We start from the raw sequence: 14,088 nt of genomic DNA on the forward strand, positions 1-14,088 counted from the left end.
GCTCCTTATAAGAGAGACAAGCTCCTTAAGAGCCCGTCTGAAAATCTAGGTTTGGGGATTCAGGAAGGCAGAGTCAGACGTCAGTGGTTAGGGATCCAGGCTGGGGTTACGGGTATGGGGATTCCATCCCTTTTTTCCTCCACAGACTTTTTGGGTTACCCTGGGCAAGTGTAACGTGTCCCCTTGTGTCACAGGGCCCCATCTGCACTTCGCACACACCAGCACTTTCCTGCCTCACAGTGTTGTTGTGAGGACAAATTCATTAAAGATTACGAGATCCCCAGATACCATGTGACGTGGCCATGTGAGGGCAGCGGCTGCTCCCCGGCATCAGCGCCCCAAGCGCGGCAAGTAGCCGAAGCCGCAGGATCAGGGACCTGCCGCAGGCGCCGCCGAAGGCTGCCTCACTGCAGTGCTTGGGGCGGCAAAAAGGCTACAGCCGCCCCCGAGCATCTGCTAAGTGGGAGGGCACCAGGGCGCGGAGGGATGAGCACCCGCGGGGGCGGGAAGGGGCAACCATGCCGGGGGGCGGGCACCCGCTGGGGGAAGGGGGCTTTGTAAGCTGCGGGCGCTGCCCTTGAAGCCCGTCTCGAAAGCAGCGAGCGGACACCCCGCCCGCAGCCCTGGGCCGCCTCTCTGCACCTTCCCGGGGGCGGTTCCTGTCAGGCGCGCCTGGGTCGCCCAGGCAACGTGACATCATCAGTTTGCGCCGTGTCGGAAGGCGAGAGTCCCCCTCCCCCGGCGGTCGCCGGTCCCTCCCCTCACACTCGCCGCGTGCGCCCAGCAGAGCGAGCGGCCCGGCATGGCTCGGGAGATGCTGTTACGCGGAAGCCGCCTGGGGGCCCTGCTGCGGGCGGGGAGCCCCGCGCGGCTGCGGGCGCCGGCGGCAGGTGAGGGCGGGGCTGTCCCGGCGCCGCGCGGCTCGGGGGCTGGTTGGTGGGGGAGCCGGGAGCATCGAGGCCTGGCGGGCCGGGCTCGGACCTGCCGGGGGCCGCTGCCGCCTTTGCCTGGCGCCCTGGGCTAGCGCGCGCGGGCTACGGCTGTAGGGCCTCGGCCCGCAGCTCGAGCCCGAGGGTCGCGCCGGGCTAGCAGAGGAGCTGGGCGGCCCCTGGCGGGAGCACGTGGGAGTCTGGAGTCGGCACTGCGAATCCCCGTTAACTCGGTGGTTTGAGCATTGGCCTGCTAAACCCAGGGTTGTGAGTTCAGTCCTTGAGGGATCTGGGGCAAAAATCAGTACTCGGTCCTGCTGTGAAGGCAGGGGGCTGGACTCGATGACCTTTCAAGGTCCCTTCCAGATCTAGGAGATAGGTATATCTCCTATTATTATTTAACCCCCTGCCTGCTGCTGGGGCAGTCGTGTGGCTCTCCTGCCGTGTCTGGCTGCGGCAAAAGTCTAGGTGAACCCTGTCTGCCAGGGTAGCGATTGGAACAGCCAAAGGCAGAGGGGCAAACCTGAATGAACTCAGTGATACAAGCAGGGGGAAAACTCTTTTTCTGTTTCTTAGGAGTTCTAAAGTGTAGCTTGACCTAAACCTGGTTTACATTCTGGTATAAATCATTGGAGTAGAAATAGGAGAACAGAGTCCAAACTGATCTGCAGACTTTTCTATTTGAAAATTGTTATACTGGAATGTCCCTAATTCACATCTACCTGGAGACCCATCGCACATTCCTCCCATGTACTGTATAAATGAGTAAGAAAGTGAACAAACACAATTGAAAATAAAGTTGTGTTATGGAGTGTACTCGAGTTCATTTATTTTGAGAAGGGTAACTTAGGGTACCATGAAGTATTCTACATAATTAAAACGAATAAATATCCTGTGGTATATTTTAAGTTAATTATGTCTTGGTGATTTATACAATTTCATTATAGCACTTGGCTATTTAATCTTTGCTGGAACATGGAGAAAATAGCTGAAATTCTTGTGGGGAGGTATGTATCTGGTGAAGTGAGCTGGTCCCTACATGTTGAAGGTAGTTTGACACTTAATTCTAAAGAACAGGAGACATTAAAAGGGAGGTAGGGGAGTGACCAATCTACTTGTTAAAATAATAAATAAAAATGAACCTTCCTTGGACAAATTACCTTTAGAGATCCTCCTTCCTCCAGTTTGACTCCTTTTTAAAAAATGCCTTTGAGGAAACCAACAACTTAGATACAGTCTGCTTAGCTGAGTAGGATTCAGTCTTTTTACTGGCAACGTTCCAGCATTTAAACAGTCCTAAACACAGGCTGAACAATCAGGTGTGTTAGAAAAAATGACTTTATGATTTCAGTTGAGGTCACTGTTGGGAACTGCATTGGAAGAAATTTGCAGTACAGCTGCCTGACCAGTGGCTCCACCACTGCATGCCAGTCCCTTAACCTTCAGAAGCAGGAATATTCTCATTAAACTGAAAGGAACCCCTCTGAGCCAATCAACACACAGTGTCTGTTGAGTGGCAGGGTATTGTGGGACCTGCCCATCATGATACATCAGAGCTTAACTTGTAGTCTAAAAATTGCCTCTTGCCAACCCTGTAAAATGAAAGACTATAACAGGGTTCAAAAAAGAGCTAGATAAGTTCATGAAGGATAGGTCCATCAATGACTATTAGCCAGGATGGACAGAGGTGGTGTCCCTTGCCCCTGTTTGTTAGAAGCTGGGAATGGGTGACGGGATAGATCACTGGGTGATTACCTGTTCTGTTCATTCCCTCTGGGGCACACGGCATTGGCCACTGTTGGAAGACAGGATACTGGGCTAGTTGGATCTTGGTCTGACCTAGTATGGACGTAGGAAATCAACCTCTTGGTGTGAAGGCCTTTCTTTCCTTCAACTCTGAGTACTGAACTCACCAGCATGGGGAATTTTTAACTTTCTTTAGAGAAATGATTTTTAAAAGTTTTCATGCAGGCATGTTCTCCTTCACTGCATAGCTCTGAACTCTGCCTTTTCTGCTGTCCCTGCTGGACTGCTTGCTGCACACACAGAAAAGGTGTCTCAGGACTTTAATCCTGTCACTCAGGGATCATGTATTTGTGAGTATTTGTACTGTGCCTAGTACAATCATAGAAATGTAGGGCTGGAAGGGACCTCAGGAAGACATCTAGTCCAGCCCCCTGTCCTGAGGGAGGACAAATCCCTAGACCATCCCTGCCAGGTATTGTCTACTTCTTTTTAAATACCTCCAATGGCTCCACAACCTCCCTAGGCAACCTAGTGCTTATTGATCCTCATCGTTAGACAGTTTTTCCTAATATCCAAATCTAAACCTTCCTTGCTGTTAACTAAGCTGAGTACTTCTTATCCTACCCTCGGTGGACATGGACAGTAATTGATCACTATCCTCTTCATCACAATCTTTTTGTTACTATTGTGCCCCCTCAGCCTTCATGTCCAATTCTTTCAACATTTCCTTTAAACCTCTTTGTTTTTGTTGCTGTCCCCTGGACTCCAGTTGGTCCACAACTTTCTTGGAGTGTTTTGTTCAAAATTGGACACAGTGCTCCAGCTGATACCTCACCAGTGTCAAATAGAGTGGAACAATTATTCCCATGTCTTAAGTATGACACTCCCGTTAATACATCCCAGAATTACATTTGCCTTATTCTCAACAGCATCACATTGTTGACTCATTCAGTGGGACCCCAATTCTGAGTGGGAGCCTTGGATGGCCCTTGCAATACAAATAAAGTTTGCGTGATCTAATTTGAATTAGACTGGTGTAGAGATCCTTCTTGTATATTAAGAGTAAGTGATTTCTCTTCTGTGAACATTTATTCCCCCTTGGGAGGTGTGAGTCGATGACTCTGGGCTGGTTTGGTGCTCTGAAGACAGTGACTCAGCTGGCCCAGTGCTCTGACAGCAGTGCCTCACCCTGGCATCTCTCAGTCCCTGGTTTTGCAAAGTTTGAGCACTGCAGGGGAAGTGTGCTGAGTCCCATGCAGGAGAAGGAATGGCATTCATTGGCTCCAGAGGCATCTATGGCTCTCCTCTGTCTGGAGGGCAGTCACAATGGCGTAGGGCATGGGAGGGCAAACTACAGCCTGTGGGCCAGATCTGGCCCATCAGGGCTTTCAGTCAATTGTTACAATATACTTGTTGCTATGTGCTTACATTAGAGAAGGCAACGCTAAAGAAATGCATGTTGCACTGGGAGCAACAAGTGGTGGGGAAGATTTGTGGTGGTCCTTAATTCTTGGTAGAGTTCATTCCGTATTTTTGGACCATCTCCCCATAGAAAGTTCTGTCTCCAGCACAGACAAGCTGTACTCTTATTGTAGAAAGTTTGGTTGTGCCAGAGCAGTGTAGGTGACAACAATGGTCTTCATCCTAGGCTTTAGACAATCTTTTAGATACGTTGGCTCCAGGCCATGGAACATTTTGAAGATAAGGGCTGAGACCTTGACTTGATTTGAAATTCTATGGGAAGCCAGTGTAGACAGCGGAGGACAGGTGTGCTGTGCTCGTGTTAGTTTGTGTTGCTGAGGAGATGTGATTAGCTTATTTTTTTTAGCTTAAAAGCCATATGTATGAGGTGTTGGGATATTTGTGTGAATTTGCTGGCATGCACTGCTCTGGAATAGGAGAAAGATCCTCGTTCTGGTCAGCTGAGGGCCTTTATTTGGTAGCTGTCCCTATACAGCAAAGCACTTGAACACATTTTTAACGTTGGGCAAGTGTTGTAGCCTAAAGGATTAACCTACTTGCTTGCATATATATCTATCTTTTCTTATAGTTTAAATATTTGGTTTATTGTAATAGGTTTATAAAGATTTATTTTAAAGTAAGTTTGCCTGTAATGCAAGGAACCTACAGGCCATATCCTGTATGTTAAGCTAAGGCAAAGTTAGTATATCTATATCTGGGACTTTTCACCCAGATAGCAAAGTTGGCCTATATTGAGACCTTTTACCTAGACAGATAGATGATGGAAGAATGGTAGGGTTTTTTTTTTCAAGTTTGTACCCACAGACTTAAAAGGTACATCACAAGGAAAGAATTGAAATAACTAAGAAGAACAAAAATAACGTGTGTGTAGGTGTGACGGAGCGATTCTGGCGGGACCCAACTGAGAGTGCCAAATCAGGACCAATTGCTCAAACAGGGCAGTCACAGCCCTAGGCTGGGGTTTTTCCACCTCTAAGGCAAACCAAACCAGCCAGACAAAAAGGACTCTGGTCTCACCCCACTGGCTAACCACAAGTCACACAAGCAATTTCCGTAGACACTCCAGTCTCCCAGCATCACCACCAGTGCACTCGTCCTGGGGATGAATGGTTATGAAAACCAACACCCCAATAAAAGAAAAAGGTTCTCTCGATCCCAAAGGACCAAGCCCCAGACCCAGGTCAATATACACATCAGATCTTACCCACAAATCACGCTGTTGCCAATCCTTTAGAATCTAAAATCTAAAGGTTTATTTACAAAGGGGAAAAGGTAGAAATGAGAGGTAGAATTGGTTAAATGGAATCAATTACATACAGTACTGGCAAAGTTCTTAGTTCAGGCTTGCAGCAGTGCTGGAGTAAACTGCAGGTTCAAATTAAGTCTCTGGAACATCTCCCGCTGGGATGGGTTATTCAGTCCCTTGTGTAGAGCTTCAGTTTGTAGCAAAGTCCCTCCAGAGGTCAGAAGCAGGATTGAAGATCAGATGGAGATGAAGCATCAGCCTTATATAGGCTTTTCCAGGTGTAAGAATCTCTTTGTTCTCACTGTGGAAAATCACAGCAAAATGGAGTCTGCAGTCACATGGACAAGTCTCTGCATACCTTGCTGAGTCACAAGGCGTGTCTGCCTTCTCTCCATGGGTCAATTGTGTAGCTGATGGTCCTTAATGGGCCATCAAACAGGCTAGGCAGAGCTAACACCAGCTTGTCTGGGAGGCTTCCCCCAGAAGCACAGCACAAACTTGAAATACAGACAGCATAGAGCCAACATTCATAACTTCAACTAAAAATGATACAGACATACAGACAGCATAATTATAACCATTAACCCATAATCTGGTTTTAGACACCTTAGATGACCCCCTTTATCTAAGGCTATGGCTACATTAGCGCTTCAAAGCGCTGCCGCGGCAGCGCTCCCGCAGCAGCGCTTTGAAGCGCTAAGTGTAGTCAAAGCCCCAGCGCTGGGAGAAAGCTCTCCCAGCGCTGTCCGTACTCCAGCTCCCTGTGGGGAATAACGGACAGCGCTGGGAGCCGCGCTCCCAGCGCTGGGGCTTTGACTACACTGGCGCTTTGTAGCGCCGCAATTTGCAGCGCTGCAGAGGGTGTTTTTTCACACCCTGCTGCAGCGCTGCAAATTTGCAAGTGTAGCCATACCCTAAGATTTGGTGCCACTGCAGGACCTTGGTTGCAACCCATGTTCTATATGGTCCCAATTTATATCAATAACGTCACAGTAGGTACATGTCATCAATACGCACATGCATACTAGCCTATGAAGTAAGGGTACCCTAACATTTTTGTGGGTGCGGAATGAAATTTGGGCATAGGAGGAAGGATTTCTGGCACTTGTACCCTATAAAAGAGGTGACCCACCTGGCTAGACTATCTATCCTTCTCTAGCCACGACACTACTAACTATTAGTAGGCTGTATTCGTTCTTTTCAAACTTTAATTCCAAGGGGACTAGGCTAAGCTTGGTTTTCCCGAAGCTTTTGTTCTTAATTTTGTTTATTAGGTTTTAAGTTTAAGTTAGTTAAGTAAACTCTAAGTTAGCTTTGGTAGCTCTTAGCATTAGCTTCTTTTAAGCTCTGCATCTCTCACTCAAATATTGAGAAACCTGAACCGCCAGAGGATCCTGTGTCTCTTACCACCAGGTTATTAAGAAAGGGTATGAGTATTTTAACCAAAGCTTTGTAGCATATAATACCATATGTACCTTTTGAATAGTAGTAATGCAATTGTAACTTTGTAACTCTGATTATTTTACCGTTTGCCGACTATTACATTGATTTTAATAAAAAGTCTTTATGGCTATATCTGTCTCAGTGTGAGCTTCCTGTCATACCCCCGAGGGTCCTTTGTAAATTCTGTGGAGCCTGATTCAGGACAAGAACTTTTATCTTCTGATCAAACAGATTGGTGAGCCTAAAACCCATACTATCCAAATTAATATTAACACTCTAAATCAGGCAACAGTGTTAAATCACATTAACGTCAATAGACTTGAAGCACATGCTTAATCTTAAGAAAGTGCATAGATGTTTTGCTGAACTGGGGCTTGTTAGAGCAGGCGGGGGCTGTGAAAGTTTACCTCTGCTAATGCACCCTATCTCTGATCTGCAGCATCCCCTGGGATGTGAATTTTGGGTCTTCTAGAGTCATGACAAAGCCCTTGTAAGCTCTTTTGTTTCTCTCAAGGGCTGCTGGTTGTGTTAGTCTCTCTTAACATCTGGTGACAATTACTAGGTTCTATACTTACACCAACAAATGTATTTCACTTTTAACTTGACTCTAGTATACTCAGTTCTCCAGAGTTAAAAGGCTGTAGTAATACATTCTTTCCAGTCAGAAGAACTGGACTCCAAGTTGCTTTACAGTCTGTAGCTATTACCCATTGGTCAGTTACCAGAAACTACACAACCCTAGCTGACTAGGTTACTCTTTGAGAGTGAGGCTGTGTTGTAGCTTTTACAGGTTTGAGTACATTGTCAATGATTAACAAATAGTAATACATAACGATCTGGGAAAGGAAATAGAACAGGGAGGTCATAGTCCCTCCATATGTCCATGAAATCATTGCACCTAGGCCATTGCACTCTCTGTCTGGGCACTTCGGTTCCAGGTAGATTACAGATTATGGCAGACTGTAGAGCGTTTGGAGAAGAGCAGCATAAATGTTCAGGGCCTGAAGGAGCTGACTGAGACATTTAGCTCTTACTGGATATAGCTTGGCTAAGCAGCAAATATGTGAAGAATGTAAATGCCAAGGAGGAAAAGGATTTATTTAGGGTGGTACACAAGAGTAACTGAGGCACACAGTTTAGGAATACAGTGTACTCCTGTATATCCAAAACCCTATTATCTGAACCTCCGCATTATCCAAATCCCTCCCTTGCCTCCCAGCAGGAATCTCATGCTGGGGGACAAGGAAGAGAATCGGATAATGTTGAGGTTCACATAACGGAGCAGGGACACCCCCCACCCCTCCCGGCCCAAACTGTGAGGAGGAGCCGCTGGCCGTGCGGGAGGTCACCCTGCTACTGAATGGCTCCTGTGGGAGCCCTCTGTAGCCCTCCTGTCACAGGAGTGAACCAGTGGGCCTATGACAGCAGAGTTTCAGAGGGCTCCCTGTGCTGCCACTGGGCTGATGACATCCAATCCCTGCAGGCACTGGGTGGGGCAGAGCAGGGACCTCTGGCCAGGACTGTGAGGATGACGAGCATCTGGCCGTGGGCAAGGCCACCCCGTTGCTGAATAGCTCCTGCCTCCTCTTCATTATTCAAACTCCCAATTATCCAAATAAAATCTGTGTCTCCCTTGCTATTCTGATAATTGGGACTATACTGTAATGGGATGGCCAGAACTGGGATACTGGAGAAGTAGAAAACCCACCTGAAAATTTGTAGTAGGAAATGGGATTGGGGGCAAGGCGATAGAATGGATTACCGAATGTTTTTTTCCATGTATAATTCCTGTCAGTTTGTGGAAGAATAAACTAAGCCATTGAAACTTCAGGGCCATCTTATTTAGGTTAGAAAATAACCCAGTTCAACTTGAGCAGGAAGTTGGAGTTACCACTCCTGTGCTTTCAAAAGTGCCACAGGGTTTTTTTAAATAACTAGAGATGGTCAGGATTTGAGTTTCACATCTCATCCAAAATATAGCACTGCCGGCAGGCACCATGCTGTGACAGTGACCACTATGAGGGGAACTTCCAAGGAACTGGCTTTGGTTCTAAAGGCCTTGGAAATTTCCTAGGCGAATACTGACCATGCTTAAGAGATCTGACAAGATGACAGGCTAAGAGAATCTGAAAGCTCATATACTGTGAGACCAGTTGCTGCTTCCCTTGCTTTCTTACAGCTGCATTGTCAAACCTACGAATGGTATCAGAGTTAATGAGAATGTGCTGCTGAGTTTCAAGTGCAGTAAAATGCAAGAAGGTTTTGGCAGCTTCCTCCCTGAATCTCCCTGTATGCTGGGCTCTTAGCAGCATCTGCTCATCATGGTTTCCTTGGAGTTTGTGTGGCTCCTAATCACCAAATGGCTTGATGCTGCTTCTTTGTAGGCTGTCACTGTGGTCTGTGGATTCCCTTTGTGGTATGAGGAAGAGATGTGACACAGGAAACCCTAGTACAGATAAGGCCAATATCAGACTAAAGTCATTAGATTTATTGCACTGCTGAGTGGCTTCAACATTTCTGGGCAGTTCATCTCAAGATGGCTTGTTTGCAGTCATATCTGAGGAGAAAGCTGTGTGTCTGGGATTGGGTAGTTTGGTCTGCATCCCGCTCAAGCACTGTCTGAATGTCATCTTTTAAAAATGTCCTTGAGGCCTGCTGGAAAGAGCCAGGGGTGTGCCCTGTTCTGTGGGGTAGGAAATGAGGACAGTGATTTAGGCCTCATCTACACTAGAATATTAGGTCAGCATAACTGTTGCTCAGGCAAGTGAAAAATCCACCCCCCTGAGCAGCGTAGTTAAGCTTCCCTAAGTCCCCATGTAGACCATGTTCTTCAATTGACCTAGCTACCGCCTCAAGGATGTGGATTACCTATGCTGACAGGAGAACCCTTCCAGTCAGTGTGGGTAGTGTCCACACTGGAGTGCTGCAGTGTTACCACTGTGCCGCTGCAGTGTTTTAAGTATACACAAGCTTATAGGCTGAATTAAAACGATGCAAGAGAGACGACTGTCCTGCTTAGAAAGGCTGTCACCTCTTCTCTTCATCCACACCAGGCTCGGCTGCAATCTTGTCAGATCTCGTCAGTTAAGCAGGTTGAGGCCTGCGCAGTACTTGAATGGGAGACTTCTCAGGATTGCTTTAGAGCAGTGCTTTTCAAACTGGGGTATGTGTCCCCTAAGAGTATGTGAGCTCTTGTCAGGGAGTATTCAAGAAAAATCCTGTAATGGCGGACAATACACTTTATTTAGTAAGACTTGGCAATCTAATCATAGGTATATTATGAGCCTATCTCAGAAGGGGATACATAGTAGACTACATTATATGGAAAGGGGTACACAGCCTAACAAGTTTGAAAACCACTGCTTTAGGGCTTGTCTACACTTAAAATGTTACAGCAGCACAGCTGCGGAGCTGTAGTACTTCTGTGTAGACGCTTCCTATGCTGACTGGAAGGGTTCTTCTTTTAGCCTAGATAATCTACCTCCTTGAGAGGCAGTAGCTAAATTGAGAGAAGAATTCTTCCATTGACCAAGTGCTGTCTACATGGGACTTTTGTCAGCTTAACAGAGTTGCTTGGGGTGGGGGTGGGGGGATTTTTCCCCAAGTAATTAAACCAACCTAATTTTCAAATGTAGACCAGTCCTTAGTGTTGGCAATTAAGTAGGTGGCACTTTTCTCTCTGAGTCCATACTGAACTATGTCTTAGCATGGCAGGAGACCCTGTCCTATTGGAGACCCCTTTCTTCGGATGAGATGCAAACGGATTTCTTGAGTACTCATCAGGAAAGATCCTGTGGGACTTTTTTTTTTTTTTAAAGGGTCTCAGGGGGGTAGCCTGGCCATATTGCAGTATGGTCATTGTGGCAAATTCTGCTGACTTAAACTCCCTTCATTTTCAGTTGTACACTGTATCACTCTTTATTTCCTGTCCTGACCTTCTGGATAGTGTTGCTGTGCACTGCTAAATAGCTGCCATGTTTTACTTCCATGGAGGCTGCACTTCAGAAGTGGGGGACTGTTTTGAGTTTGTAAATTGCTGTGGGCTCCTGCACAGTTTGGGATGAAAGATGCTGTGTGAGTGTGAGAGATTTTGTTTGTTTCAGTTTTGGGTTTATGAGCCCAGACATTCCCTTTGGTGTATTCCACATCTGAGTGGAGAGCCTATGCACGTGGGATCATAGGGGAAGGTGACTTGGAAGTCACTGAAAAATACCGGTTTGAAAGTGATGCATCTGTTTCCCCTTCAAAAGTAGTGGAAGCGGGGTAGTGGTGACACCCCTTAGGGGCTTCCTCACCACCCAAAAGCCCCATCCCTAATACATCATGATCTGATATGGCACAGCTTGGGGCTGATCTCCAAAGCTAGACAAGGCATGTGAGTTAATTCCACTTTGTCTCTGGGTGTTAGGAGCTTTGCTTCCCAAGCTGTTTTTGTGTGTGTGGCTTTTCCTTGCTAGTTCAGAAAGCGCTTTCTCACTTACTCTGCATATATAAATGGCCATGGTTCTGTGTCTTGAAATTGCCAGGAGTCTCTCCTCTGCTGACCAAGTAGGGCGTTCACAGGAGGCAAATAATCTGAAAAAGCTGCAGCTTGAATTTAACAATTTTCATCTTTGGCTGACACAATGCCAGCTATTAATTAATGCTATTAAGACCAAATGTTATACAGATCCAAACATAATCTTAGAACTGATTGATGATTTATTCATTGTGCTTTGGAGAGACAGAGGCAGAAGATGTGACTAGGCCAAGAATTATAAATATTTGGGGTTTCCAGAGAGATCCAGTACTGGTGGGGAGGGTGGTCAGCATTCTGTTTGTGTATATTGGGTGAATAGACTCTCAGGACTTGCTGTTTGTAAACCTGAAGACAGAAGCTGACTTGAGAATGGGAGGAAAATGCCAATGGATTGTTTTTCCTTTTGGGTCACTGGAGGCAGTGACTGGGCAAAGCTCCTCTCATATCCCCTCATTCCTGAGTGTGGTGTATTTGCAGATTTTTCTTTTTGTTCTGCACCACAGGGTTAAAGTGTCAGATTGTAAAGCCCAGGCTGGCTCAGGCATTGCCCGTGTCCAACCTGACCCTTCTCTTAGTGTAATGCTGTTTCATTCTCCAGTTCTTAGATCCTCATTCATGTGGGCTTTTTCTTCATTTTCTTGGATCAGTCCAACAAATGCATTGGAATGAAGGCTACAGACCTTTGCTTGAACAATAAGGCAGAACTGTGTGATACAGCAAAACAGTTAGAGGTGTAGGAGGCTTTCAAGTGCATAAGAGCTATTCACAGGCTCTTTAAGTACAGAACTATTGAGAAATAATTGGGGGTTCTGGCTAGAAAAGTGGATCATGACTTGGAACTGTTTTTGAATGGGAGACATGGTAAGGGACTATTTGGGGTTGATTACCCCTCAGACCCTAGGCTGAGCAGGTTAAGGGTGGTAAGTTGTATCAGGTACTATGAGGAGGTAAAAGCAGCAGCCTGGAAAGGGTTAAGAGATCTCTGCCTATCACATGGGTGGAAGAGGAAGCTGGATCCAGAGGAATACCAGGGGAGGGGTGTGTGGTGGCCACACACACACACACACACGTGCACTGGCTGGTAGAGGCAGCAAGGTTCTTGGGATTCTAATCAGCATTTTTGGTTGGATAGTTTTATTTTGTTTGTAATGGTTGTTGTAAACAATAAATAATGAATGGGGCCCAGAGGTAAAGGCCTTTATAACAGACTTGGGCTTGGAGTTTGCTTCCCTCCCTCGGCTGACGAAACAGGCTGGGGGGGGGGGGGATTTGTTTGTAAAAGCCCAGTATTACCTGCTGCTGCCTGCTCCTGGCTTTTGTGGCTTGACCAGGTTCTCTCCCTCTCCCCACCTGGCCCCAAGGAGGCTCTGCCCCTCACAATGTGGGGCAAGCTGCAGCTTAATGCTGGACTAGAGTGGCAAAGGGTGGAAAACCACCCATCCACTTGCCAGAGCATTCCTGTTCCATTTTGTATCCATTGTCATGGAGGAGATGAATTAATACACCCTCCTCTGCCTGATGATTTCCCCTCAGCCCCAGGCTCAGGACCACTCAATCCTGGCAAATGGAATGCAGCAGAGATTGCTGCTCATTAGGTGTAAAATACACAGTGGAAACCTGGAGGAAGTAAAGTCTGGGAATGCTTCTTTGTGTTACAGGGCCTGTTGGATCTCAAAGCTCTCTGAAAAGGGCTTTTTGAGGTTCTTGTACAGCATCATTTTCCTGTAGAACTGGCATAACCCAGTCCATCTGAAACCAGCTTGAATATGTGGTTATGTGGCTGCATGCACATTCACCCACCTCTGAATATATTTGCCTTGCCTTCTAGATTGGAACATCATTCTAGCACCATTTCCTTTTATCTTCACAACATAGACAATCTCACTGAGTACTAATATAAGACAGTGCTTTGTATCTGCCAAGTACTGCAAATGTTGGTTAGTAACCAGTGTTTGTCTTTGTTTCATTCTCAGCCAAACAGAAGAGGGTCTTCTATGATCCACTTAGCTAAGTCAAACGGTACAAGAATATGACAAAGCTGGCAATTCCTATGTTCCTAGTGGAATTAGCTGTTTTTTATAGCTTTCCGGGTTGTGACTCTTGCTTCTGATAGGACTCCGAGAGGCAGCATGTGCTGTTTACTCCTAAAACTGGCTCTGCTTGGGGGCATGATTGTGGCATTCTGACCAGTAGCTACACCAGGGGTCGGCAACCTTTCAGAAGCGGTGTGCTGAGTCTTCATTTATTCACTCTAACTTAAGGTTTCGTGTGCCAGTAATACATTTAAATGTTTTTAGAAGGTCTCTTTCTATAAGTCTAATATATAACTAAACTATTGTATGTAAAATAAATAAGGTTTTAAAAATGTTTAAGAAGCTTAATTTAAAATTAAATTAAAATGCAGAGCCCCCCGGACCGGTGGCCAGGACCCGGGCAGTGAGTCACTGAAAATCAGCTCGCATGTCACCTTTGGCACGCGTGCCATAGGTTCCCCTCCGCTGAGCTACACTCTGCCAAAGGAGGCATCTTTGAGAGCTTAGGGTTGAATGTTTACTGCCAGTATCATAAGCCACCGGGTATAAGGGTCAAATTGGAGTAGAATTCTATAGGGAGGTGGTCAAAAGGGATGTAACCAGCAGTAATGAAATGTAACCGAGTAAAGGAAAACAGGTTTGGTAGTAGAAAAACTGTCAGTAAAATACATGGATATCTTTACACTGAAA

At 46.3% G+C, this 14,088-nt stretch overlaps 1 protein-coding gene across 1 annotated transcript in view; it reads left to right on the forward strand.

Annotated features, from left to right (window-relative positions):
• The first annotated feature begins 727 nt into the window (after positions 1-727).
• The window catches only part of TRAP1 (TNF receptor associated protein 1), a 65,945-nt gene continuing 52,584 nt past the window's right edge, over positions 728-14,088 (forward strand). Inside the window, exon 1 of the mRNA XM_044980446.1 lies at positions 728-890. Coding sequence (XP_044836381.1) covers positions 803-890 — 88 coding nt within the window. The 5' untranslated portion in view covers positions 728-802. The remainder of the gene's footprint in view (positions 891-14,088) is intronic.

Source organism: Mauremys mutica, chromosome 11, assembly GCF_020497125.1.
Source record: "Mauremys mutica isolate MM-2020 ecotype Southern chromosome 11, ASM2049712v1, whole genome shotgun sequence".
NCBI classification, from domain to species: Eukaryota; Metazoa; Chordata; order Testudines; family Geoemydidae; genus Mauremys; species Mauremys mutica.